Here is a 27,176-nt window from a genome sequence, read left to right on the forward strand (position 1 = left end):
TTTTTTTTCTTTTGCAATTTTTTTGAAAGGCTGTGCTTGCGTTAATTACCTATAACTCAAATTTGAGTTTTGCAGTTTAAACCAATCACGTTACTTTCTGGTTTAAGTAGTCTTCAACTGTAGAAGCACTAATTGTACGGAAGTGAACACGTTAAAATAGGAATTCAACTGATAGTCAAAGTCATCGTTTTAGTTTTATAATAAGATTTAATTAGTAGGAATACTCATAGTAGAAGTATACATATAAGAATTAGGATGTAAAAGCATACGTTAATTTGACTACTCATTCTAACTAGGATTTAGAGTCCAAATTATAATTAATTATTGCTTTTAAAAAATAATTAATTTACACGAATTAGGATTTAAAATCCAAATTACAATTAATTATTAAGAATTACGATTTAGAGTCCAATAATCATTCAAACTTGATGAAATTGTGTTTCCGTCAAACTCGAATACAAAGGATGAGGATAAGTATATATATACAAGTGATAGACACCTGTGAACGGCACCTACGAGTTTTAAACATAGCTTTTCCGTTATCATCGTGATTGTTTGCTATCTGCTCGTTGGTTGAAAGGTTTTTAATTCTCTGTTCCTTGAAAGTTCCTTCTTTCGTTCTCTGTTCCTAGAAAGAAAGTTGTTTCTTTCATTCTCTGTTCCTTGAGAGCCTCTGTGCGAAAGTTGTTCGATCAGTACCATGGCAGGTGGTGTAATCGCTAGTTCCGGCAATCGGGAGTTACCCGGCAAGCTGACGAAGCAAGTCCTATTTTGCACGTTCATAGCATCGTTCGGTGGCTTCTTGTTTGGTTATGATATTGGAATTTCAGGTTTACCTCTTCAATGACCAACTTATTTTATATTACTTTTATCTGTATTTTATTGTTTCGGCATGATTGATATTTACAATATATTACTCCAATTATTCCTGAACACTCGATTATTTGATAATATATTTGTATGATAGGAAAAAATTTGAAGTTGTCGGTATTAAATATTCATTTAATTAACAGTTCTTTGATCTGTGTACAATGATTTTGATAACTAATTAAACATGCAATAATAATATTAATTTTTTCGATTAAAATAATATTATTAATTAATGACACTATATATATATATATATAGGGGGAGTAACATCAATGGACGATTTCCTGGAAAAGTTCTTCCCGAAAGTTTACGCCAGGAAGCATCGGGCAAGGGAGAACAACTACTGCAAATTTAATGACGAATACCTTCAGCTCTTCACGTCCTCACTCTACCTGGCAGCCATTTTCGCTAGCTTTTTATCATCCATGTTTTCTAGGAAGTATGGACGAAGATGGACAATCGCAGTTTCCTCCCTCTTCTTTCTCGCTGGTGCCTTTCTGAATTTAGGTGCCAAGAACCTGGGTATGTTGATTGCCGGAAGGTTATTTCTGGGGCTCGGTCTTGGATGTGCTAACCAGGTAACAGTCATCGAAGTCGTATAGCATATACTTAGAACTTGTTGCACTGCTTTACTTTCTACTGTGTTAGATTGATTGTGCTAATAAAAGTTGTATTATTTTGCTGTTAAAACACAAACAGTCAATACCAGTCTTCATATCAGAAATCTCACCAGCAAAGTACAGAGGAGGACTGAATATTGTGTTCCAGTTGTTGATCACCGTCGGCATCTTTATTGCAAATCTTGTTAATTATGGCACTTCAAAAATAAAAAATCATGGTTGGAGGATTTCTTTGGGTGGTGCTGCTGTGCCAGCTGCGATACTCTTAGTGGGCTCTTATTTCATTGTGGACACCCCCGCAAGTCTCGTAGAGAGAGGGAAGAAGGAGGAAGGTTTAAACACTCTGAAGAAGATAAGGGATTCTGATAATGTTTCCGAAGAGTTTAACGAAATCGTTAGAGCCACTGAAGTTGCCAATAAGATTAAGCACCCTTTCTTGGAACTAGCCATGAAGAGGCATAACTGGCCTCCACTTATTTCTGCCACGGTTCTTCACTTCTTCCAACAGTTTACAGGGATGAATGTCATCATGTTTTATGCTCCGGTGCTGTTTCAAACTATGGGATTTGGGGGAGATGCGGCCTTAATGTCAGCTATGATCACCGGTGCAGTGAATATGTTTTCTACCCTTATTTCTAATTTCACCGTGGATGTAGTTGGGAGAAAACGGCTCCTCGTTGCTGGAGCTTTAACTATGTTGACTGGCCAGGTTAGTCAGTCAGTTAATGATTGATGTTACAAAATACCACCAGAGATTATTGCTTCTAACATATATTATGATAATTAATTTTTTCTATTTTTATCTTTTTTGCAGTGTGTGGTTGGGGGACTTTTGAAGCAGTACTTATTATCTACAAACTCAGTATCTCATATTGTTTCCATAGTTGTGGTGATCTTCATCTGCCTGTTTGTGTTTGCATATGCATGGTCATGGGGTCCCTTGGGGTGGCTAATAGCTAGTGAAGTCTTCCCGCTGGAGACTCGAAACGCTGGTTATTTCTTTGCCGTCGGCATGAACATGCTCTGCACCTTCATTATTGCTCAAGCATTCCTGACCATGCTCTGCAATATGCGTGCCTACATCTTCTTCTTCTTTGCTACCATTCTTGTCATCATGACTTGCGCAGTTATTGCCATGCTCCCTGAAACAAAGGGTATCCCAATGGAAGAAATGATGGACAGAACATGGAAGGTACACTGGTTTTGGAAGAGGTTTTATCAGAACGAAGTTGATGCTGAAGTTCAGCTTGAAAAAGGAAAGCCAGCTGCTTAAATATATATGTTCTAGCTTTAGTTTTGTTTCTTTTTTGGTTTTTTTTTTTATTTCAACATAAACTATAGTTTATCTTTTTCGTTGAACTGTATGGAGGTTTTAGTTAATAATGATCAAGTCTTTATTTATTTTCATTTTCCTTTAATACTTTATAATAATAATAATTTCTTTGAGCATAATTATATGTCATATTAGTTAAAATTAAAATTTGGAAAAACAAGATATTTAAAAATTTTGAAATTTGGATTTTTCCTAAACTACTTTTGAAAATTTTAATTATTTATAAAATTATAATAACTAATGATCCACAAACTTTGGTTGTTATATAAATATATATAGACTTAAATAAATAAATCGTTTTATAGTAAATATTTAAGTACACTTTTGTATCTCCTTGCCATATTTCAAAACTATCTCTTTAAAAGGTTTAATAATTTTTATTGTGACAATTTCGATTTTGATTTTGTAAGGTCAATTTATCTAAAACATGTCCAATAATGTCAAGCATAAAGGTAAAAAGATAAATTTTGAGTAATACATTAAACCTGTGCTTGAATTTGAATTGCAAATTTGCGACTGATAGCCAAATTAGGTCGAAAAATATTTCTTGATCTCACAAGTATTAATTATTCTCATTGCAAAAGGAAGTGAATTTTTAGATAAACTTGTTATTAATTTACTCTATGCTACGCAGTAAAAAGTAAATTTTACATAAAGAAACAGAAAGTATTACTATAAAAGGAAAAGTTTATGATAATAGCCAGTCATTTTGAAGAGTTTGCTAAGATTTAGTAAGCGAAAATCTGAATGTAAATTGGATAATATTATCCTTGTTAACAAAATGATTGAATTCTATGCAACTAACGATAAATGTCCCTCAAACCTCGCCATGGTTCTCTCTACTTGTTGGCTCAAGTCAATTGAATTCTCTTCTTGAAAACCCTTTTTTTTTTTTTTTGATAAGCCCGATAATGTTTCATTGAAACAAATGAGGATTCCTGCAATTGTAACCCTCCAGAGAAACAAAAATTTCTGGGCATTTGAGCCCATTCAATCACACCAGCCCTGTACATACACCTCATTCAATCCACCTTGGAATGTTCATCCTCTTAATGTCTTAGAAAACTCAATATTATACTAAATGAGTCAAAAAGCTACAAGCAAAAATCACGGTCGAGCGTAACCATTGAAGTATAAGAAGATCAGGGGTGTAGACAATGTTGACAAAGGGTTTGAAAGAGTCGTTGGAGCCACTGAAGTTGCCAATAGGATTAAGCACCCTTTTCGGCAACTGACCAAGCGAACTAATCGGCCACCAGTTGTCTCTTGCATTATCCTTCATGTCTTCCAGCAGTTTATGGGAATCAATGTGATCATGTTTTATGCTCCGGTGTTGTTTCAAACTATGGGATTCGTGGGGCAGTGCATCGCTTTTATCAGCTGCCATCGCCGGTTCAGTGAATGTATCGTTCTACTTTTATTGCTATCCGCAGTGTGGATAAAGCTGGAAGGAAAACGTTACTCATTCCTGGAGCTCTATGCATGCTGGCTGCACAGGTCATTTAAATTATTCACCTACTAGACTATGAAAAAAATGAAAAAAAAAAAGATTATTGCTAACAAAGATTTATGATTTCCCTTCTTTTTGGCAGTGTGTAAAGGGGCACTTCTGCATACGTATTTGAAATCTACGAACAAAGTATCTTTCTGGGTTGCTGTAGTCGTGGTGTGTTATCTGCTTTTTTGTGAATAATTATGCATGGTCATGGGTTCCCATCGGGTGGCTAATAGCTAGTGAAATCTTCCCACTGGAGATTACCTTCATTATTGCTCAAGCATTCATGACCATGCTTTGCTATATGCGAGCTAACATCTTCTTCATCTTTGCTGCGATACTTTCCACCATGACTATCGGAGTAATCGCCATTCTCCCTGAAACAAAGGCTATCCCATTGGATGAAATGGTTGAAAGAGCATGGATGCAACACTGGTTCTGGAAAAGGTTTACAAATTACCTAGTGGCGATGACATTGAAAAACAAATGCAAGGGCAGCTTGAGCAACAGGAAATTAAGCGCGTTGATTAAATTGTACATCTTCTATTAATGTTCTGGCACAGCATAGATATTATTTAGTTCTCGTATTTCATAACAAGCTACAGTTTTATCTGTAAGGTAGGGGGGGCTAAGCAGTAAGTACTCTTTTTTTTTTTTTTGAAATTTCAATTGAATTGATAAAACGGGAACAAAAGTTCGCCTCTTTACAAAAGACTAGAATATTACCCGGACCTTTTTGCACCCTCTCTTCTTTGCTTCAACATCTTTTCTCTTTCTCTCTATTTACCCTTCACGTGGTTGACTCTTACCCCTTTGCACCCCTCTCTTTCTCTCTCTTTGCTTCAACATCTTTTCCCTTTCACTCTCTCCGTCCTCCACGCGGTTAATTCTAGAAGTCTCACGTTTCCTTTTAAGTATATTATAAAAATCATAACTTTCTACATGATAACTTATAAGAATAAAAATATGATCAAATATAGAGCTAATTTTGAATCTTCAATTTATACATGTTATAGATTTTGTCAAGTATGCTTCGTACAAAATAAAGGGGTATGCCCTCACAAAATCCTTTTCACCAACCAGGAATCAAAAATAGACTAGTAAAAAGACCTTGTACACCTGCCATACTTGACCAAAAGAGAAGACAACCCACCTAACCTCACCACCTGCACAGAGTCCTAAGGCTAAAAGAAATTAAAAGCCGTTCCCCTGTAAGACCAAAAATCCTACTCGTCAATAATTACCTGCAGTCAAAAAATGCAGCTAAAGAGATAAAATGAAATCACCCCTATAAATTGATCATCTGCTGCTACTTCTGAAGAAAGAAGAGGGACAGTGAACCAACTCTCCTCAGGCAGGACTGTTACAACTAGAAGCCTTCTCCCAAACGGTGAGCAGATTTTCAACCCTTCTTATCCCTTTGTAAGAACTCTTTACCCTTTGTATTGTCTAGTTTTGCTTATCTTTTAAATAAAACTCTATTACAAGCTGTGTGTACTTTCAGAAATTGTTGCAAAGGCTTCAAAAGAATTTTCTTTCAATCTTCAGTGGTTTATATAGATTTTATTATTAATTGACAGAATCTGCCAAAGGTACCAGTCTCAGTATTTATTTTTTCATTTGTCTAATATATAGTACTAGTTTGGTTTTATAGCTTTGACATAATTGCCAAAACAAATTGATAAGAAGTGAAAACTGAATTGATAACTTCAGTCAATGCTAAGGTATTTGCAATAGGAAAGTATAGTGATTTGATAAACCTAAGAAGTGTCCTTGGATAAGATGACACGTGAACTTAAGTTACTGATAAGGTTTGAATCTCATCGTCGTGTCAAAATAAACTTCGTTACAAAGTATATAAATTGCAATTTATGAAAATAAGCTTGATTAAAATTAATAATAAATCTAATTAATCATAAACAACTTAAGATTTAAATTTTTGAACCGTGGGATTTTAATTTGAACTAAACCAACTGCAATTGCTTATTGCTATTTCCTTTTTTTGTGCCAATAGCATATTGATTATGACACTGAACTATTGAAAGTTAGTTATAGCTTAAAGAAACGTTGGAAGGGAAGACGGGTAGTTTATCGACAAGAAAAGGAGAAGTCAACTTCCTTTAAACGTACGGTAAGGGCCCACAGTACTCTAAAATAACGACCACTAGTTCTCGTTATGTTGCAGCCGGGACTAGTCTGCAAAAGCCGCCCTCACCGAAGCGTTTACCATTCTTGTTGATAACGTCTTTGAAATAAAGTTGAAGCCAAAGAAAAATTGCCCTTTCCCCGATCTCTGTTCAATACAACTGGATCAATGGATTGCGTTTACAAGAACCCTAATGCTCCCATAGAGGATCGAGTCAAAGACCTTCTTTCTCGAATGACTCTACAAGAAAAGATTGGCCAAATGACCCAAATCGAGCGACGTGTCGCCGATCCCTCTGCTCTCAAAGATTTTTCCATCGGTACCCTTTCTTTTAGGCACTTTCTCGAGTAGCTTGTTGACAATTATGTACTTTGGAAAACGATAATTGGCCACTTTTTCATTTTTTGGCAGGGAGTATACTTAGTGCCGGAGGAAGTGGGCCATTTGAGAACGCACTGTCATCTGATTGGGCTGATATGGTGGACAGGTTCCAGCAGGCAGCACTTGAGTCGCGGCTTGGGATACCGCTTATATATGGGATTGATGCAGTCCATGGTAACAATAGTGTCTATGGTGCCACTATATTTCCTCACAACGTTGGCCTTGGAGCCACTAGGTTTGTTTTCACCTTTGAACCCCCTCTCCCCCTAGTTTTGGTAGTAATTTCCAATGTGTTTTGATCAATGGCAGTGCTGACAAATAAAAAGAAATGAAGATTGTGATATAATTTTCCCCCAAATCATTAAGTGCATTAGAGAGAAAAAGAAAAAAAAAAAAGTCTTAAACAATTCAACTAGAAGAAACTAGGTATTCTTGTATTTACCCTTCTTTATTTCCTCCTTCATGTTTGTATGGTAGAAGATTCATGGGAAGATTATTTAATATATGGTAACAGTAACTCTAATTATTCAAAATATATGATAGAGATGCTGATTTGGCTCAAAGAATTGGGACTGCAACCGCTCTTGAAGTTAGGGCAAGCGGCATTCAATATACCTTTGCACCGTGTGTTACCGTAAGTCATTGTAAACATAATTGGTCAAACGTGCTTCTATTTCTACTGTTATTCAATAATTACCAATCAAAACAAGGAATGTGACTTCAGTAAGCCAGTAACGCACTTTATTAATGTACAGCTTGCACCTATTACACTAATATGCAATATCACATTAGTTTTTGAATCATAGTTCCGTGTGAATATCGGACATCTTATGTTCTAAATTTTTTTTATATATGCCTTGTGTTATTTTTGTCTGAACATCAAGTTGAGTTTAAAATAGAGTCTGAGCAATTGTTTTAATGGATTATAACAGGTATGCAGAGATCCCAGATGGGGAAGGTGTTATGAGAGTTATAGTGAAGACACAAACAGTGTTAGAAAAATGACTTCAATTGTTACAGGTTTGCAGGGACAGCCACCGGTAGGACACCCGAAGGGCTACCCTTTTGTAGCTGGCAGGTAGATAGAAGCAATCGCTAAAGACACTTTTTTATTCACTTCTTCTTTGCGGTGTTTTATTTGTTGGCTTTCTTTTTGCATTTTTATGCCTATGCATTTTCGTCTTGGTACATTAAAATATCACAATTTTACATGCTAGTTTGGCAAAAGGAAGATTTACTGGTATCTGGCCAACATATACCTCCATAAAACAGGCCTTGTAAAATCCTTGTTGTATTTAACTTTTCAAGTTAGCAATCATTTGTCTGTCACATTGTGTAGCTTGTCTGCACATTTTGCAGTTCTTTGGCCATCTAACAGCAAAAGAAAATTTCATGCTGCTCACCTTCTAATCCTTCATATGTTATCTTAACCTATATTTGTATTGGATTTCTGTATTAACAGCCATATACCTTATTAGGTAGTTGTTGGAATATTCTCATTGATTTTGCTTGATTCCAGAAACAATGTTATTGCATGTGCTAAGCATTTTGTTGGAGATGGCGGTACTGAAAAGGGTATAAATGAGGGGAATACCATATTATCATATGATGATTTAGAGAGGATCCATATGGCACCATATCTGGACTGTATTTCTCAGGGGGTTTCCACCATTATGGCATCATTTTCCAGTTGGAATGGACGTAAACTTCATGCTGACCATTTCCTCTTGACAGAAATTTTAAAAGATAAGCTAGGTTTTAAGGTAGGGAGCCCTATCCTAAATGCCCTATAGATTTATCCTGAAGTGCCTATTATAAGAAGGCGTTCATTTGAAAAATGTAATTAGCATATGTAATTCCAGAGGAATGTTCTGTCCAGGGTTTTGTGATTTCTGATTGGGAAGCACTTGACCAACTTTGTGAACCTCAAGGCTCAAACAATCGTTACTGCATTTCTAGTGCTGTTAATGCTGGAATTGACATGGTATGCATTGTTTCCAAGAGTCTAGGATCAGGTTTATCTTTCTTTGATGCATATCTTCATTCCCTGACTGAGAAAATATGCAGGTAATGGTCCCTTTCAAATATAAACAATTTGTGGAGGATTTGGCATTTCTGGTAGAATCAGGGGAGGTACAGATGTCCAGGATAGACGATGCTGTTGAACGAATATTGAGAGTGAAGTTTGTCTCTGGTCTTTTCGAACATCCCTTCTCTGATAGATCTCTGCTAGATATAGTTGGCTGCAAGGTAAATCTTGAAGAGTTCAGCATCTGATGTATTCACCTCAATTATAGAGTCCTTCAGTGTCTCAACGAACTGAACTATTGGAATATCATAATTGATCAATTTCTAGCTTTTGAAGTATTTTCAGGTTATTTACCTCTAGTTATTTTTAGAAAATGCAGTGCCTTTTGATTGCCTAGTCCTTATTTATTTGTATATGTCCTTGTTGATTTTATACTGGAGAATGAACAATTGGAAATTGAGTACCAACTCTAATTTTCCTGCAGCTACACAGGGAACTAGCACGTGAAGCAGTTCGGAAGTCCTTGGTTCTATTGAAAAATGGAAAGAACCCAGAAAATCCTTTTCTTCCATTAGACAAGAATGCTAAAAGAATTCTTGTTGCTGGAACACATGCTGATGATCTTGGGTACCAGTGCGGAGGGTGGACAGGTACCTGGCATGGATGCAGTGGCAGAATTACAATTGGTAAGTAGTTATATGGCCCATATGTTTCTCTCATCCGAACCTTCCATTCTCCATTTCCTCATTTTTATCATCTCTAGTTTCTTTCTATTGTTTCTCTTCTGGTATGCTCTCTGACAGTAAATTAATCAATCATTTGTCATAACTGCAGCCATACCATCCTTCAACGAAATGCATGCATAGACTCCTGATACACAGTTTTCTGTATTTGCATATATTTGATAAAAGGATTGCCTGACTTTACCATGCTTGCTTAGTATCTGCCAATAGACTATAACTTTGCTGCAACAAGATATATTTTTTGTATTCCTGAGTTCATGTAGGCATCAGATTGATGGGTTTATTAATTTTTAGGCACAACCATCTTGGATGCCATTAGAGAAGCTGTAGGAGACAAAACAGAGGTGATCTATGATCAATATCCGTCACCAGACTCCTTAGCAGGGAAGAACTTCTCTTTTGCCATTGTAGTTGTTGGTGAACCACCTTACGCTGAAACCTTGGGTGACAACGCAGAGCTTGTAATCCCTTTCAATGGAAGTGACATAATAAGTTCAGTTGCTGACAAAATCCCCACATTGGCAATCCTCATATCTGGAAGACCTCTGGTTTTAGAGCCATGGCTTTTGGAAAAAGTGGATGCTCTAGTTGCTGCTTGGTTTCCTGGAAGTGAGGGAGGGGGAGTAACCGATGTAGTGTTTGGAGATTTCGAATTTGAGGGTCGGCTACCAATGACATGGTTTAGAAGTATCAACCAGCTGCCAATGAATGCTGGACATAATTCATATGACCCTTTGTTTCCCCTTGGCTTTGGATTGACATGCAATAAGGAGAAATCTGTAGAGTAAGTGGTTTCATGGCATGATTGAGGAAGAAATTTGCTTGCCCATTTAGTAAATATCTTTGCTTTTGGATTTATTCTGTAATAATGCAAATGATGTGCTCAATCACATTGTCATTCCACCTGAATCCTTTTTTTTGTTCCAAAGTCATAATAACGTGAGTGGTGCTTAGACTTAGAGCCCCCTCCCTCCTTTATGCTGATGATGATGATTTATGGTTTCTTCTGAGTAAACTTAAATCAAGACACAAAATCACTGCCTCTTCTGGTCCCTAACCAAATCCCAGACTCCAAATAGTGCTAATTATCATTATCTTTATTATATATAAAAACACGAACTCCAAAAATATAAATAATGAACGAGACCTATATTTTTGACAATTTATTAAATTAATTTTTTTCTTATTTTCAGGATGTTTTTTCCTTTTTACTTATATGATCTCAAAATTTACTAACTAAACTTTAATTGGTTATATTATAGTTTTTTTATTAAAATTATTTTAGGTAAAATTTATTTAATGTTAATGTTTCTCAAAAGAATATGTACTTTATTTTTTGTTTACATACATTTTATATTTTTATGCTTAAATGTTAATTAATTGTGAATTAATCAAATCATTATCTATAAATTTATTATTTTTATTATTCTAATTATGACTTTTACATGTTAAATCATTCACGTGCCACGTCCGTGTAAGCAAAAACTAATTATGGTATAAACAATCATGTCAAATGAAAGTATAAATAGCAATGTGAATAAACTTTCAATTCACGTACAAAATTTTCATTTACTTGAAATTCAGGACCAAATTGAAAAGTGATATAGTTCTGTTGCTATTTTTGTCATTAGATAGAAAAGCAGCCCCTCGACTCCCATTTTCCCATATATTTATAACCACCAGCATTTGTCGATTTCCCGCTTTTTCTTTTTCTTTTTTTAATTTTATAGCATGAATCAACAAACTCTCGTTGGCTGTTGCGTAAAGACGTTTTCCATCTTCCACAATTCAACAATTTTTTAAAGAATAAATGCAATATAAAATCAAATCAAAAGAAAAGAAACACTTTCTTCTCATCTGCTTCACTTCCGCTTGGGTCTGCTTCTGCCTTGGAGTAGTCGGTGAAAGCGAGAGAGATGAGCAAATTGGAGGAGATGAGTTGCGTTTACAAGAACCCAAATGCGCCAATAGAGGATCGGATCAAAAACCTTGTTTCTGGGATGACCCTGCAAGAAAAGATTGGTCAAATGACTCAAATCGAGCTCTGTGTTGCTACTCCCTCCGATGTCAGAGACCTCTCCATCGGTACCATATCCTCCCTTTTCTTTTACTCAAAATGATCCCCGCACCAGTTGCTAGAAGTTTGTTAAAGTTTAAACAGACGTAAAAGGGTACTCTTGATTCCTGATCAGAAGAGATAGAGAAGCGATTCATTGTCAATTTCTGTTTAGTTCCTGACTCAAATGTCAACCTCAACAGATATGCTTATATGTTCTTTCCAGGCTTTCTCTTTTTTTGTTTTTTTGTCATGCAAATATTTGTGGACTATTTGCAGGGAGTATGATCAGTGGTGGAGGAAAACCACCTTTAGAGAAAGCAACGCCCTCCGATTGGGCAGATACAGTTGACAGGTTCCAGCAGGCGGCACTTGATTCAAGGCTTGGAATACCGCTTATATATGGGATTGATGCGGTTCATGGTAACAACAGGTTCTATGGTGCTACTATATTTCCTCACAATATTGGCCTTGGAGCAACGAGGTTAGTTTCATTTTTAACCCGAACGTTTTGTCATTAATCACCAATCTGTTTTGATCAATGATAATGCTGATAAAGCAAATGACATGAAGAATTTTTTCCCAAGTCATATGGGAAATTAGTTTGATGCTCCTACGGTTCGGGTTTGCCAAGGTGAAAGGATTCTTTTCGTGTGCTGCTCTGGATTTTCTTTTGGATGATCAAAGGTCTTCAAAGGATTTATGCTTTTCGTCTTCGCTCCTGAATATTTTTATGCTGTTGCTGTTGGTTTTGTTCTGTTTGATTCGAGCCGTTTTTCTTAGGGTATAGTCTTAGGTTGATGCTTTCCATGTTTCCTACTGCCAAGTTTTGTGTTTTGGCAGTTTTTGATTCAGTCTTGCCTTTGGTGGTTGAATGTTGGGCGGGACTACCGCGAGTTTTTGTGAACAGCTGTGCCCCTTTTTATTGTACAGTTCCTTTTTGCCAAGCCGATTTCCATGCCAATAGGAGTCTCGGGCAGCTTCAGCTTGAGACTATCAATGGCATATTGGTCGTAAGGCTAATGAAATCCACTTTTCCAAAAAAAAAAAAAAAAAGAAGAAATTAGAGGGTAAAACAAAAGAGTTTTGGACTAACAGAAACTAGACAGATCACTTACCAGAATACAATTAGCTTTCTCTTTTATCTCTCCATTTTTAACAGCAATTACAGCTTCATAGGAAGAAAAGGTGAGGACAGGAAAGGATACTAGAAATATGGTATCGATACTTCCCAGATTTCTAAATAGTGTAATTTCAAATGTGTGACAGAGATGCTGATTTGGCTCAAAGGATTGGGGCTGCAGTAGCTCTTGAAGTCAGGGCAAGCGGCATTCACTTTAACTTTGCTCCCTGTGTCGCTGTAAGTCATTACAAATGTAATTGCCAAATCTTCTTATGTTAAAGTGGTTGAATAGTATAAAGGAAGCTTTTGTTTTTTCCAGCATCAAAATTGTTGTAACTCCTTTGACAACCATGTGATATCATATTTGCTTTCAATTTTCCAAGTTATCTCTAATAAGGAATGATAGTGCATCTTTTACCTTCTGGAGCTGATTTTGGTGCATACTTGAACACTTCGATAATCAATCTTGTCTTAATTGAAAATTAGATGAACCAGATGCCTGAATTTGAGTCTTAAGTGGATATTTGATATCCAACAAGCGCTCGAATCACGAGGCCCATGTTGATATTGGATTATCATAGGCTCTCATTTTTCTATCAATTCATTATATACTTTTATCTGAACCTTTAAGTTGACATTAGAAAACCAATTCGTCTGAGCAGTGTATTTCACTGGGTTATGACAGGTATGCAGAGATCCCAGATGGGGAAGATGCTATGAGAGTTTTAGTGAAGACACTAACATTGTGAGAAAGATGACTTCCATTATTACAGGTTTACAGGGACAGCCACCCAGTGGACATCCGAAGGGCTATCCTTTTGTAGCTGGCAGGTTTTGCCTACTCATTTTCAATTTGATTAGTTTAAAATTAAAAGATCTTCATTGTAAATCTTACTGAAAAATTTTAGCCTAGTTTGGGAAAAGGAAAATCCAGAAATATCTGGTCAACAGACTTGACCAAAAAATGGGGAATAAAGGCACTTTTACTTAAGCATATGTAATTTAAAGTTTCTCCCTTTTCACATCATGTTATGATATGTGTAGGTTTTTGCAGTTTCATAATAATTTGTCGACTTCTATCTCTCATGCACATAGATATTTCTAATGAATTCCTGTTTTGCAATCGTATACCTTATTGGAATATCATTGGAACTCAATGATTCTACTAATTTGATTCCAGAGACAATGTTATTGCATGTGCCAAGCATTTTGTTGGAGATGGGGGTACTGACAAGGGTACAAATGAGGGAAACACTGTATCCTCATACGATGACTTAGAGAGGATCCACATGGCACCTTATCTGGACTGTCTAAATGAGGGAGTTTCAACAGTTATGGCATCTTATTCTAGTTGGAATGGATGTAAACTTCATGCTCATCATTTCCTCCTGACAGATATTTTGAAAGACAAACTAGGATTTAAGGTACACAGTCTATTTGAAGTCTATCCTATATGACATATATAGTGTTTTCAAGTGAGAGTGCATAAAATAATTGGTCATTCACTTACTGTAGTTAGCATTCTAATTGCTATTATAGCCACCTCTGTAATCAACTCTATTTTTTATCAGGGTGAGAGGGGTGAATGGCATTTTTCCTCTGTTCTTATTGTTGTAGAGAGGAGGATGAGGCAATACACTTAAACTTCTGTAACTGGAATTTCTCCACATAGATGAAGAATCTTTATTTAAAATGGGTTACTAATACCTAAGCAAAATGAGTGATACTTGGTTTAAGAATTTTGAAATGCAGCATTTTGCGAAATTTTATTCCTATCTAGATAACTCTTGTGAATTTATGAGGCAGGGTTTTGTGATTTCTGATTGGAAAGCACTTGACAGACTTAGTGAACCTAAAGGCTCAAACTACCGTCACTGTGTTTACACGGCAATTAATGCTGGAATCGACATGGTATAGTTTAGTTCCCAGACAAACAGGCTTCTTTCTTGGATTCATGTCTTTATTTACAATTGACTGAAAACATATGCAGGTGATGGTGCCTCATAGATATAAACAATTTATTGAGGATTTGACATCCCTGGTTGAATCAGGGGAGATACAGATGTCCAGGATAGATGATGCTGTTGAAAGAATACTGAGAGTGAAGTTTGTTGCTGGTCTTTTTGAATATCCCTTCTCTGACAGATCTCTGCTAGATATGGTTGGCTGCAAGGTAAAATTTGTAGAATTCGGCATTCAATTTGTTCACCTCAATCATATTTGCTGCGCTGTTCGGACCATGTAAAGTATCGCCAATGTCTCACCAAACTCTACTGCTTGGAACGCAATTGGTTGTTATCTTGTTCTAAAGAATATACTTTACAGAGGCATTTTCCATTTATCAAGAAACTATATTATGTTTGTGTTCTTTGATTAAATAAAACTACATAAACATCAATATATCAGAATCAGAGATCATAGAGTTAGGAGGAAAAGTTCAAAGAGGATGCAGTAACGAAAATGATACCTCTCAGGGCGCTCAAAAACCTTATAGTAATAATAGGGGTAAGATATCCTATGTTAATATTATTGAGCAATAGGGCTCAAAGCTAGGATCTCTACCCAAATCCCCCACCTCTCCAGCCATCTAAATCCAGCAGCCATGAGAAATCCTTGTAATTTAAAATAAGAAGTAGTTGCATTTGTTTTACCTTTTCCTTCCATGCAAAAATTTTATTGCTATTTAAAACAGTTGTCATTTGTTGAAGAATCTGAATGCCTTACCTAAGCTTCCTCTCTTTGTAAAAGTTCTAGTTGATTTTAAACTTCAGTTTGTAGATTCACTGTCATACCTCTATGATTTCTTGCAGCTGCACAGGGAACTAGCCCGTGAAGCTGTTCGCAAGTCCTTGGTTCTATTGAAAAACGGAAAGAATCCAGGAAAGCCATTCCTTCCATTAGACAAAAATGCCAGAAGAATTCTTGTTGCAGGAACACATGCTGACGATCTTGGATACCAGTGCGGAGGGTGGACACGTTACTGGCAGGGAAGCAGCGGCAGGATTACAATCGGTAAGCATTTACATCAACTATCTTTCCTTCTTCTACTAAACGCCACCCGCTTCCTTTCCTTTGATTTTTCCCTATATCTTCTATCCTCTCTTTTATGTTTAACAGCAAGTAAATTTAGTATGCAGCCCTACTAGCCACTGAATTTCGTCCAGAATACATAAGTATTACTTACCTTATCTGAATTGTTTTTTTGAAAGTTTACTTACCTTACCTGATTAATCAGTCATTACATCCCTCCTTTAGTAGTTGATTTGAAATCTCTAGTTTTGACCATTTTAAGGAAGTTAGATATCAGTAATTTCGCTCCCTCCGCCATCCCCAATCTTCCAAAACAAAAAACAAAAATGTAAAACATGTGGAGTTTGATCTCTTTTAAATGTTAAACTTCTTTGTTTGTTCGGATTCTAACTCCATGGTCTGATCTGATATTAGAACTGTAAAAAGGATTTGCATTGTATTTTCTGTAGACATTGGTTTCATGCTTTTTATTTCTTTTTAGGCACAACAATCTTGGATGCCTTGAGAGAAGTCGTGGGAGAAAAAACAGAGGTGATTTATGACAAGTATCCTTCACCAGACAGCTTTGCCAGGCAGAACTTTTCTTTCGCCATTGTGGCTGTTGGTGAAGAACCATATGCAGAATCTGTGGGAGACAACTCAGAGCTTATAATCCCCTTCAATGGAAGTGAGTTAATAAGTTCAGTTGCTGAAAGAATCCCCACATTGGTAATCCTGATATCAGGAAGACCCTTAGTTATAGAGCCATGGCTTTTGGAAAAGGTGGATGCTCTGATTGCTGCTTGGTTACCTGGAACTGAAGGAAGGGGAATAACTGATGTCGTTTATGGAGACTATGAATTTGAGGGTCGACTACCAATGACATGGTTTAGGGCAATCAAACAGCTGCCAATTAACAGCGAAGATAATTCATGTGATCCTTTGTTTCCGCTCGGCTTTGGATTGACATGCTGTTAAGGACTAAGCAGAAACCTGTAGGCTAAATAATTCATGGCCCAGGCCAGCCAGTAGTGCATGTTTTTTTCTTTCCTTTTTTAGCAAAACATCTGGTCCATGATCAAATTTCATCCTTGATTTTGCACTTTTCCTGAAAAGCTGCTCATGAATGAACTCAACCACATTGTTGTTGCCCTGCAATCTCTCACAGTTTCCAAGTCACAATTATGTCAGCGATGTCTGCGGGCCTGTCTCTCCTTTTTCTTAATGGTGATTTTATGATTTTTCCACTAGCATAATTCAGGTTGACATCTTAGCATGCATGGATGCATTTCTGAGGATGGAATTGATCCAAAAAAAGGGGCATTTTTGGTTCTTATCTAATAAGAAGACATCTCAGGACAGGGAATTGATGCCGCCTCAGATTCTTAACCAAATCTCAATAATACTAATGATCATGGTATGTCCTTTCTCTTTTATCATTTTCTTTTGTCCTAAGATGCTTCAAAATACATTGTTGTATTCTGATTTGTTCCACATGAAACAGTACACAGTCTTGTAAGTTTTGATTGCATTGATTAATGGTAGCCTGAGATACAAGTATTACTTCATTTTATCCTTTGAAATGTAACAAAAACCCCAGAATTAGATCATCTTGAAATCTGTTTTGGGCCAGTGAAGCAGCATAGGGAATACCATACCTCTTCCCAAGGTAGCTGCAGATAAGAGGTTCTTCACTTTCATATATCAGTTTTTTCTAGTCTTATTTTCAAACCAGAAGCATTATACGTGAAGAATCAGAACAAATGTTCAGAAAAAAACAAGATAACCGAAAGTGTGAAATTATGACATAATGTATGCGGTCGTAACAACTTAAGGTGTCGATCAAAATAAGAATAAATCTGATGGATTGGCCAAGGCTGGAGCAATAAAGGTCACCAACCACAATGCGTATTTTAATGTCAATATCTGTTGATTTGTGGATAGCTTGGGTCACTCTATAGTCTTGTAAAGGGTTGCCTTTTATGCTTTAAGTTGAACTATATTAGCCTTTTCAAGTTTCTGTAGGCACATCCATATCTCTGATGACTGCCAGTCCTCAACTGAGGACTTTTTGTATCCAGGAAGCCTTTTGAGGCCCTCGTTTTGAAGTCTCCTCTGGGAGACCCTATTAATAAATCCATTGCTGTTCAAAAAAAAAAAAACGGAATAAGAATAAACTTGGCAAGCTTCTTTTTCCCATCAACTGACAGAAAGACTTCTCCATTTTAAAAAGGATGATGTGGATAATTTTGTCAATCTACCTTCAAAAAGAAAGCTACTTGGAATGACCATATTGCTCAATGTTTTCTCTGTATTCTTTGCTTGATATGTCGGACTGAATATACTAGATGCCAGCGACTTAATTTGGGTGGTTACTAGGCTTTTCTTGATGTTTCCCTTCTGCACAGTAAAACACAGGTGCTAATATTAACAAAATACTAGAAGACAGCTTCAGAAAAGGTAGGAATGGCAACAGCACACAGAATTGAACTTTGTTTTTACCATTTGTCATTATGTTTAAATACAAACACATAATCAAAATAAAGAGCTACAAGAACTTGCTATGATGCCCTACAAACTAACAGTCACATGATTAAGCCCGCAATCAGATATGGCGAACGCGTCCCTGCATGTCAGTGCAGTGTATCAGCATGTGTGTGTGTGTGTGTGTGTGTGTATGGACACGCGCGTGCAAAGAGATTGAGAGAGAAAAAGGAATGTAAAGTTAAATAATCATGACCATCAAGGAAACTAAGTTGAATGCTTATTGGCATCTTTACTTGAGTTACTTTTGATTGATCCTTCATCATTGTTGTTCTGCCGTGTACAAGGTAATAAATCAGTTTTATTCAATGCCACAATTGATTTATCAGAAGAATTTTATGCTTCAGAGAGGAAAAGAAAGAAAGAAAGAAAGAAAGAAAAGGAGGCCAAACCTAACTTGATGGCTGAAGGGAAATGTGTTACCTCAATGAACTTTATGGATGTATTAGTTAATCATCATTGTTACTTTGTCTTACTAAGAAGCACTTAATTAGGGAGAAGATTCCTTTCTTCCTTTCTTTTTCCTCGAAGAATGAAGCAAATTGCAGGTCAATGAAATTTCCACCAAAAGGGAATCTCAAGGCCCATTCACAAATTTTTAAAATAAAAATTGTGATTAAGGAAAAAGGTCGAGAAACCCTTTTCTACCTAATGAAAAAAGCTTAATGTCCTGTCTCCACGAAGGAGTTCACAGTTTTTGAGCTTAAGGTTTAGAAGCAAGTGCAGCCTTTATTACATTCACTAAGTTGATTTCCGCGCGTGCGCTTAGTATCTGAAAATCAAGATGCTTCCATAGACTTAACAAGAAGAGTTGAGCCAAGGTAAGTGTTAACATTCTTTCCATCATTAACAAGAAGATTGTAGGAGAGGGTTACTGCAAAAAGATGAGCCGCAGGTTATATAAATAAGCTAGTAAATCAACAGGGTAATCTGACCTGAATCTTGCTTTTGTACACTATGTTCTCTTAGTGTAACTTAATAATCTATACTTTGAAGGAGGAATCTTCTTCTTTTGGGAGAGGATCCGTTAACAAAGATCTCATAATGAAGGTAGATTACCAAGAATGAGAGGGGGCATTGAAGAATATGATGCTCAAAGTTAGTGGAATTCAGAGTCAGCCTCGACTAAAGTTTGAAAGTCAAGAACAGTCAAGTAGGCCATTTGGGGTGTACGAAAATGGGTTAGTGCAATAGTCTAAAGAGGTTGAATAGTTGGAAAGGGCAATCTGATACTATGGAATTCCAAATCAAGTGCCCTGTGACTCAGCCAATTTGAACTGAGCATCCAGTCGGCTGTGTTCTAACTTTTGTTCAATAAATAATGGAGTATCCAAACCAGTTTCCAAAATCTGCAGCGATTGTAAAGATTTAGGCTCTACCTAGAAGTGTAGACCCTACACAGGATGCTTGAAAATCTTTCAACATATGGATCATAACTTTTGCCCTTAATTTCAGGCGTAGCAGCAAATTTTGAACATTTGGTTTTCTGGTGAAAACTTGGAGTCATTGGTTTGAACCAAATGAGTAAGGTTTACACATGGAACTGGCCAAAAGTTTATAACCAGAGTGATGGACTTCTGAAAACATGAAAGCAAACATTTCCTGGAATATTTACAACCGGTTATGCCTAAAACAGTCTAATCTAGTAAGCTCTCAACTTCTGATTGTAGATGCTTATTCGTTTACTTCATTCGCCATGTGAACCTGCAATTCCAACCCTACTTGCTGATGCATTTGTATGGTGCGCTCCAATCTTATCTTGGAGGAGACTACTCGAGGTGCCAAATAGTAGTACAAAAGCAATGTAGTCTTCTCTTATGCTTCAAATCATATTCCTAGACTATTAAGACAACTTTATCCGTAACACATATCCCGCATGTCCTTCTGTCGATGCATTCTGGATAAGCTCACCGCTGTTACCACATAGCATAGCAATTTGATCACGGGATAATCAGATTCAACTACAGAATCTTAAATACAAGGGAAAGTGGGAAACCCATGTTTAAGAATCTTCCTTCAGACTTTCTCATTTCAGACTATGAAATTCTTAGCAAAACTCAATCCTATCCCCTCGTGTTTGAATGCTATGGACTAAACTCAAGTTCTTGATGACATATTCACATAAAACCATGGGAAAAGCACAAAGACAGCTATACTAATCAACTGAAAGAAGACATGGCTTAGCAAGCCAGGAGAAACTCAGAGTAACTGATGTCTCATCCGTGAGGGTATTGCTGTGCCGATTGCATCTGAAAAACCAAATTTTGCGGTCCAAAATAAGACTCATGAGCAGCACTTCTGTGCAGACTCTGCCCCTGCATTTTTACTCCATAGGAGGGAATCCCGTAAGGAGAGGACATTAACATATTTCCTTGTGTTGAATTGAAAGCCATTGTTGCCCCACTGCAAGGCTGATTCCATTGAAAATGTGTTCTAGGCATGGCAGCAGAAGTCGGCTGCTGAGGGAGCACTGAAGACTGCTCCGGTGAAGGAGTTCCCTTATTGTCTGGTGAAGGAGTTCTCGTGTCGTTGAGATTGACAGTTGTTATGTCGTGAATGCTAGCTCTTCTCTTATCCTTCCCTCCTGAAAGCTGCCTGATGAAATACTTCTGAGCATGACTAGCCACCTGAGTCGGTGTTCTAGTGACAACAAAATTGCGCGAGATATTTCTCCAATCCCCTTTGCCATACTTTTTTAGGCCCATTAGAAACAATCTGTGAAAAATCCATCATCATTCTTGTCAATGAAATGCGAGTGAAAAATAAATTAATCAGGAAAATTATCACTCCAATATTTCAACTAAATCATTAGAAGAGATTTATTACATAATTCATAAACCTGAAAGTACTGTTGATGCAAACAGATAATATAGGTCATTAAAAGAATCAGTAAAATTATAATTTGTCATATAAACTATTAAAACTTTTAACTGAATAAAGGTTCATATTCAAGGGAAAAACTTACTTATGCTCCTCCTCTGTCCATGGAACCCCCTTCTTTCTCTCCTGCTCTGCAGGCCTGCCCGACGAAGGTCTCTTTCCACCAAGTCCATAAGAGTGTTTAAGTCCATCATAGCCATGGCTGTTCACCCAATCCAATGTGAATGGAGAGGTGCTATATCCAGGAATTGGAACCAGCCCTGCTTCTATACTGCTAACATCAGCTTCTAATTTTCTGTACTGCTTGATTACATCTGGTACCGTCTTCCCGGGGATCATTGCAGCCACTTTCTGCCATCGATCAGGATTATCCTTATCATGGACCGCCAAGGCATTCTCAAACATCTTGTTCTCTTCTGGTGTCCATTTCGTGCTCTTGCTCTCTTCAAGAAACCAATTTGTGCTGGAGATATAAGATGTCGGCGACAGAATTTCCATTTCCCACTTCATAACATCCAATTTAAAGACAAAATACTACCAAAACATGGAATTTTTATCCAAACAAGTTCCTAACTCACAGATCGTTTCAGATGACTGATCGCTCGGAGAATGGAATTTCACTTATAGCAATGGAATTGAAAAAAGAAGAGGGCAAAAACAGAGCAAGAAACTACAGGGGAAATGCAGAGAGATAGGGGGTATCAAACAGAAAATATCAGCGTTAAATCAGGGAGCATTTGCAAGGAATCAGAATACTTTTTCTAGTGCATAGGCAATCCCTGAGGAATCTAGAAAAGACCCACTTTCAAAAAAAAAAAAAGAATTTCAAGGAAAATCAACAAAATTATGTAACTCTAAAGTAAAAATACCCAGGCTATCCAAACAAAGAGCCCTAACACCACAATTAAGATCTAAAACAGTGAACCTTCAGAGACTAACAACAGAGAAACTAAAAAAGAGCAAATACCCTGAAAGAATTGAAAGAAACAGGGACGACAATTCTCTATACTTATAACAGAAAACAGCTGCTATAAGTTTGTTCTTGTTTATTACGTAGAGTAGGTCATAACTGAAAACTAACACTGAACTTCAACTTCCTTGGTAACCCAATTAGGCAAAAAGTGAGAAGCTGACAGCTGAAGGCCAGAAACCGACATAAACCCAAAAAAAAAAAGCTGGAAATGAATACCCAATTGGGAAAAAAAACACTGAACTGAACAAAGAAGCAGTGAGGAAAGCTGAGGAAAGATCTGTTCTTTCTTCCCTTTCCTTGAGAAATGAGCAACAATGAAAAGAGAAGAAAGAAGGGGAGGAAAAAAAAAGTTGTGAACTAAGCTCAAAAGCAAAGCTACCAACGCTTCAAGGAATGAATCTAAAATTTGTTAAAATCTCCGGGAAGAGAGAGAAGAACCCAGTAGAAATAGACAGAGAAAAAGCAGAGAGAAGGTGGTGGGCTCTGATTGGAGAGTATGGGGTTATTGGATACTGCAACTCATGAAAAGTTCTTATTAAAATAGAACACACACACACACACACTCTCTCTCTCTCTCTCTCTTTGCTCTTTAATTTTTTTTATTTTTTTCTACTACATTAAAAATATTCCAATATTTTATTCTATGCAAAAAGCATGAAAACATTATAATTTTTTATGCTTTCACTTTTTTTTTTTTGTAATTTTCAGTTGTGAAGAAAGTAGAAACAGGGTTTGGCATCTCCTTAATAACCATTGCACCTCACCTGTCCTACCCTACAATTGTACTTAAAAAAACCACAGCATACACTTCCAAAACTAATTTTGTATCGATTACTTTCAAATTCGTTGCCCATGTTCTCAATTTTACAATATTCAATTTAAATTTTCCTATTTACTTATATGCACAGCTTTAACCATGATAAAATAATTTATGGAAACATATTTAAACGATATATATCTTGTAAAAACCATTTAATATTTATCAGAAAAGTGCAAAATTGTCTTAAAATTTTGGTTTTTTTTTATCATGATGAACTTTAACCAAGAAATAATAAAGAAGGGGGGGGGGCGGAGAGTGGAGGGGAAAAAGAATAGTGGGGGCTACGGTCAGCTTCAATGGGTAGCCGCCAAAAGAACGGTCCAGATCAACGGTAAATTACCTGTGGCAACTTGATTAGTGGGGCCCTCACACGGTTACAACACTTTCATTGGGCGATCTCCCACATAATTGTCACCGGTTACAATCTCAAGAAGGAAGAAATCTGGGTCCCGACATCAATGGCCTGATTTCTACACGTGGGAGTATGTCATTGGTTAACAAGGGGTCATTAGTGTAAGCGGAATCGTAAGTAGCCAAGGCTGTAATTGATCCAATGAGCTGGATCCACGTAGGAAGTTAAAAAACTGTGACTAGGTAGGAGCAATCACATGAGATTAGTTGCAACTTGGCAAGTACTTTTTAGCACACCCTTGGCCAACCCAACCAACCACCGCCTCTCACATCTCTACTCGCTTTTTCACAATGTTGGTTATTGGCATTGGGTGTGACCTCCCCACGCTCGTTCTCAGTGCGTGTAAGGCACTGCCAAAACATTGCATTTCTTTGTTATTTTAATTTTAATGATGCTATTTCTTTTTTCTTAACATGGTCAAGGATATTTTCAAAATTTTGCCTTAATCTAATCTTCTAAATTGTCGATTTTAAGCAGGCACTCTTCCACTAGATCGATTGCATTTGCCCAATTATTCTTAAGAGCGTTTTTCATGAAGATCAATCACATATCGATAAGAAAAAATAATTCCTCTCATTATCAATTAAATTAACTTTTATAATAATAATATGATTTTTTTAAAGCATTTAATTACTTCCCATTAAAATAAAACATAACAGTTACAACTGATATTGATTATTTTGACAAAAAAATAATTTTTTAGTATGTTGATTTTTTAAACTTATAATAAAATGTCATTGTTTTATTTTAGATCAATTAGTTGGTCAAATTTTTTCTTAATATTATTTAATGAAAATCGACATAAGTAAATTAGATAAGATAGTTGGAAGAGAGAAAATTCGAATCCTACTCTTTAGATAGGAAGATCGTGCATCAACCAATGAGATAAATACTCGAGTGCAAATTATATAAGATAAATACAAGTATTTTGCCATTTGAACTTCTTTCCAACAACTAAGGGAAGGATTTTAATAAAAATATTTAACCAAAATTTAATTAGAAACTAACATGAGACACCATGTATTAGTTAAATTATGTGGAACAGACTTGGAAAAAATAAAAGATATGAATATACCAAGTAGAAAGCGCACTTAATACCTCCACTAGGCGCGTGGTTAACGCGCCAAGAATGTCGGTTGTGCCCAATTATTTTTTACTCCTTTCCTCGTCTACGAGCCCTAAAACGAATACAACCAAGGCGATCCCCTCCTGATGTGACCAACTGCTCCACTGCTATTGTCTTTTGTCCACCCTCCCATTCGGTCATCGTAAGCACGACGCCTCTAAAAAACAAACCTCTCTCCCTGTTTACCTTTCTACCCTTCTTAATTCCCGACAAAAATGCCTCTGACAAGGGCATTTTGGTGTTTCAACAACATTTTTTTTTGTTCACATGTATGTAGCCCATACTTTTCCTAAATTAGGCTTTCAAGTGGGCCTCAGCCCCTAAGCCCATAGAAAAATATAGGAGATTTGTAGGTAAGTTACAGCTTGAATGATGATTTTGCTTTATTTGCTAATGGGGTGTATTTAGTAGTACCTAACTTTCTCATTTCTTTGTTCCCCCGCTATTCAAACAAGGGACAAATTGGCTTTTACGTGCCCTTAATTATTGGGAACTTTGATTACCAAATCATTCGTGGTCTCATTATTGGTGCTTAGATTTCCAATTTCAATTCTCAAAAGGACAGCCCTATATATTTTTTTTCCCATTCATTTCATTAGAATAAAACTCGAGTTTTTTTCATAATTTTTTCGATCAATAATATTCGATGAATTTATTGAGATTGCCATCACACGTAGATTCTACTCGTAAATCATAAATTCAATAATGTGCATTTAATTAAAAAGCCTAAAAAGAATCATGCTATTCTATATTGGAAGGGAGAGGGGGAAAATGAAATATTGTTTCTCTGCAATTGAAGTGAAAAGAAACATTGTTCTTTAGTGTTTATTCGACTAAGTGCTATCTTTTTCAAAGAAATAGACAAATATGATGAAATCATTTCAGTTGTTTAAGAATATTTAGACACGACTGTTTGAAATGTGCACTTGAAAACAACCAAATGGATAAATTAATAGTGGTATTTATTTATTTATTTATTTATTTGGGAAAGGGGGGAATATTTTTGTTTATTGTGTGTTAGTGACTTGACTTTCAATTTTTAAATTTTATTTTTAAGTGGAATTCCAACGACTCAAGCAGCTCCAGTGTGGTTGAATTTATACTTGAATGAATCCCACATGCATTTCTCATTGTCCTATCCCTATCCTTCTTTAAAGTTAAAAAAGAAATCCAATTTACTATTTCATCCTTCGAGAGAAAATTCTAACATTGACAACGACAATTTCAAACTAATTAAAAGTGAAAATATTAAATATTTTTTGAATTATAAAAATATTGACTACTGATTTTTTGGATAATGTAAATCAGTACAAAGATATCATTGAAATAATTTATGAAATTCTTAAAATGTGAATATTTTTATAATTATATAATTTCTTTTTTTTTAAAAAAAAAAAGAAGGTATAAGTTGGGCTTGCGATGGGCTAAGAGAGAAATCCGAATCAAGTGGCAAAGATGCTGGAGTGCCACGTGTACAGCTGATGTTATTTTGGGTGGGGCCATCATTATTGTGGGCACCTCGAACCTCTCACCAAATTCAATGAGAAAACGTGTCCATCGACTTGTCAAAAATATATCAATTTGCTCCTTCATAATTCATATTCTATACCCAAGATGTCTTTAAAAAATAAAAAAAGCAAAGTGTAGAACAGAAAAGCATACACGTGTTTCTTTTGAGCCACGATCCTATATGGGATTTCCCCCCATTTTAGTTATTTTTATTTTGGAGTGAACATTTTTAGATTATCCCAAAGAAAAAAAAAAGAAATTTTAGATTTTTAAAATCTTACTTTGATTATTATTATTTTCTATTTATTAAAATGAATCCATAGTTAGAATAGACAATACCTATATTCAGGTAATATATTTCATATAAAAGAAAAAAAACATGTAGTTTGTTCTTCTAAAAAAATTTAACTAGTAATACATTTAATTTTGTATTCAAATATTCAAAAGTTAAAGAATACGTATTAAATATATATTAACAACCAAAATAGGTCTAATTATTAAAATATATGTTAAAATTACTTTTGCTATTTGGTGTCCCTTCTTTTTATTATTATTATTATTATTATTTATTATATATTGAAATTTCCTCCAATAGTTGGTAGGGAATAAATTGGAAAATGCTTGTTTAAAATATAATATGTTGTCAGCAAATGACTAATAAACTAAAAAAAAAAAAGCACAAATGATTTGTTTAAGTGCTTAAAGGGTTTGCAGATGTGTAGATAACAATAAAAAAATAGATTCTTTTGTTGTGGGTTAATATCATCTCTTAATCTCCATCAAGTCATGCATGCATGCCCTCCAAAATTACATGAAGACAAAGTTTTTGTAATGGGATGGGATTAATATACAACTAATCACTATTAAGATCTCCAAACAACAAGGAAGGACACAGTATTAACTTTTAGAAAGTTTGAGCTTTTTAATTAAACAACATGGTTTGATGACTTAAGTTTTTAATAATATTAAGCCTTTTCCTCTAACAACATGTGTGAGTTTAGGGTAAGCATCAACGTCCCATTTTATACTTGGTATGATTTAACCAGGGTTGGCCATATATTTATTTCTAAATTAATTATTTCACTATATAAATATATATAAACAAAT

The 27,176-nt window shown here is 35.9% G+C and overlaps 4 protein-coding genes across 4 annotated transcripts; 3 read left to right on the top strand and 1 right to left on the bottom strand.

The window, feature by feature from the left end:
• Positions 554–2,854, top strand: LOC18590537 (sugar transport protein 2). The gene is made up of 4 exons (XM_007016111.2): positions 554–830; positions 1,129–1,448; positions 1,570–2,199; positions 2,305–2,854. The coding sequence occupies exons 1-4, from the start codon at positions 701–703 to the stop codon at positions 2,761–2,763; spliced, it is 1,539 nt and encodes a 512-aa protein (XP_007016173.2). The 5' UTR covers positions 554–700; the 3' UTR covers positions 2,764–2,854.
• On the top strand, positions 6,486–10,604 carry LOC18590539 (beta-glucosidase BoGH3B). Its single transcript, XM_018128121.1, has 9 exons — positions 6,486–6,783; positions 6,876–7,080; positions 7,389–7,479; positions 7,778–7,923; positions 8,365–8,608; positions 8,725–8,829; positions 8,913–9,095; positions 9,359–9,560; positions 9,912–10,604. The coding sequence occupies exons 1-9, from the start codon at positions 6,633–6,635 to the stop codon at positions 10,403–10,405; spliced, it is 1,821 nt and encodes a 606-aa protein (XP_017983610.1). The 5' UTR covers positions 6,486–6,632; the 3' UTR covers positions 10,406–10,604.
• Positions 11,501–16,981, top strand: LOC18590540 (beta-glucosidase BoGH3B). The gene is made up of 9 exons (XM_007016119.2): positions 11,501–11,702; positions 11,953–12,157; positions 12,943–13,033; positions 13,482–13,627; positions 13,977–14,220; positions 14,603–14,707; positions 14,787–14,969; positions 15,607–15,808; positions 16,308–16,981. Exons 1-9 carry the CDS (start codon positions 11,534–11,536, stop codon positions 16,781–16,783), a joined length of 1,821 nt encoding a protein of 606 aa, XP_007016181.2. The 5' UTR covers positions 11,501–11,533; the 3' UTR covers positions 16,784–16,981.
• LOC18590541 (transcription factor DIVARICATA) lies at positions 19,757–22,718 on the bottom strand. Its single transcript, XM_007016120.2, has 2 exons — positions 21,315–22,718; positions 19,757–21,064 (listed from the first exon to the last, which is right to left on the bottom strand). The coding sequence occupies exons 1-2, from the start codon at positions 21,737–21,739 to the stop codon at positions 20,566–20,568; spliced, it is 924 nt and encodes a 307-aa protein (XP_007016182.1). The 5' UTR covers positions 21,740–22,718; the 3' UTR covers positions 19,757–20,565.

This window comes from Theobroma cacao, chromosome 9, assembly GCF_000208745.1.
Source record: "Theobroma cacao cultivar B97-61/B2 chromosome 9, Criollo_cocoa_genome_V2, whole genome shotgun sequence".
NCBI lineage: Eukaryota > Viridiplantae > Streptophyta > Magnoliopsida > Malvales > Malvaceae > Theobroma > Theobroma cacao.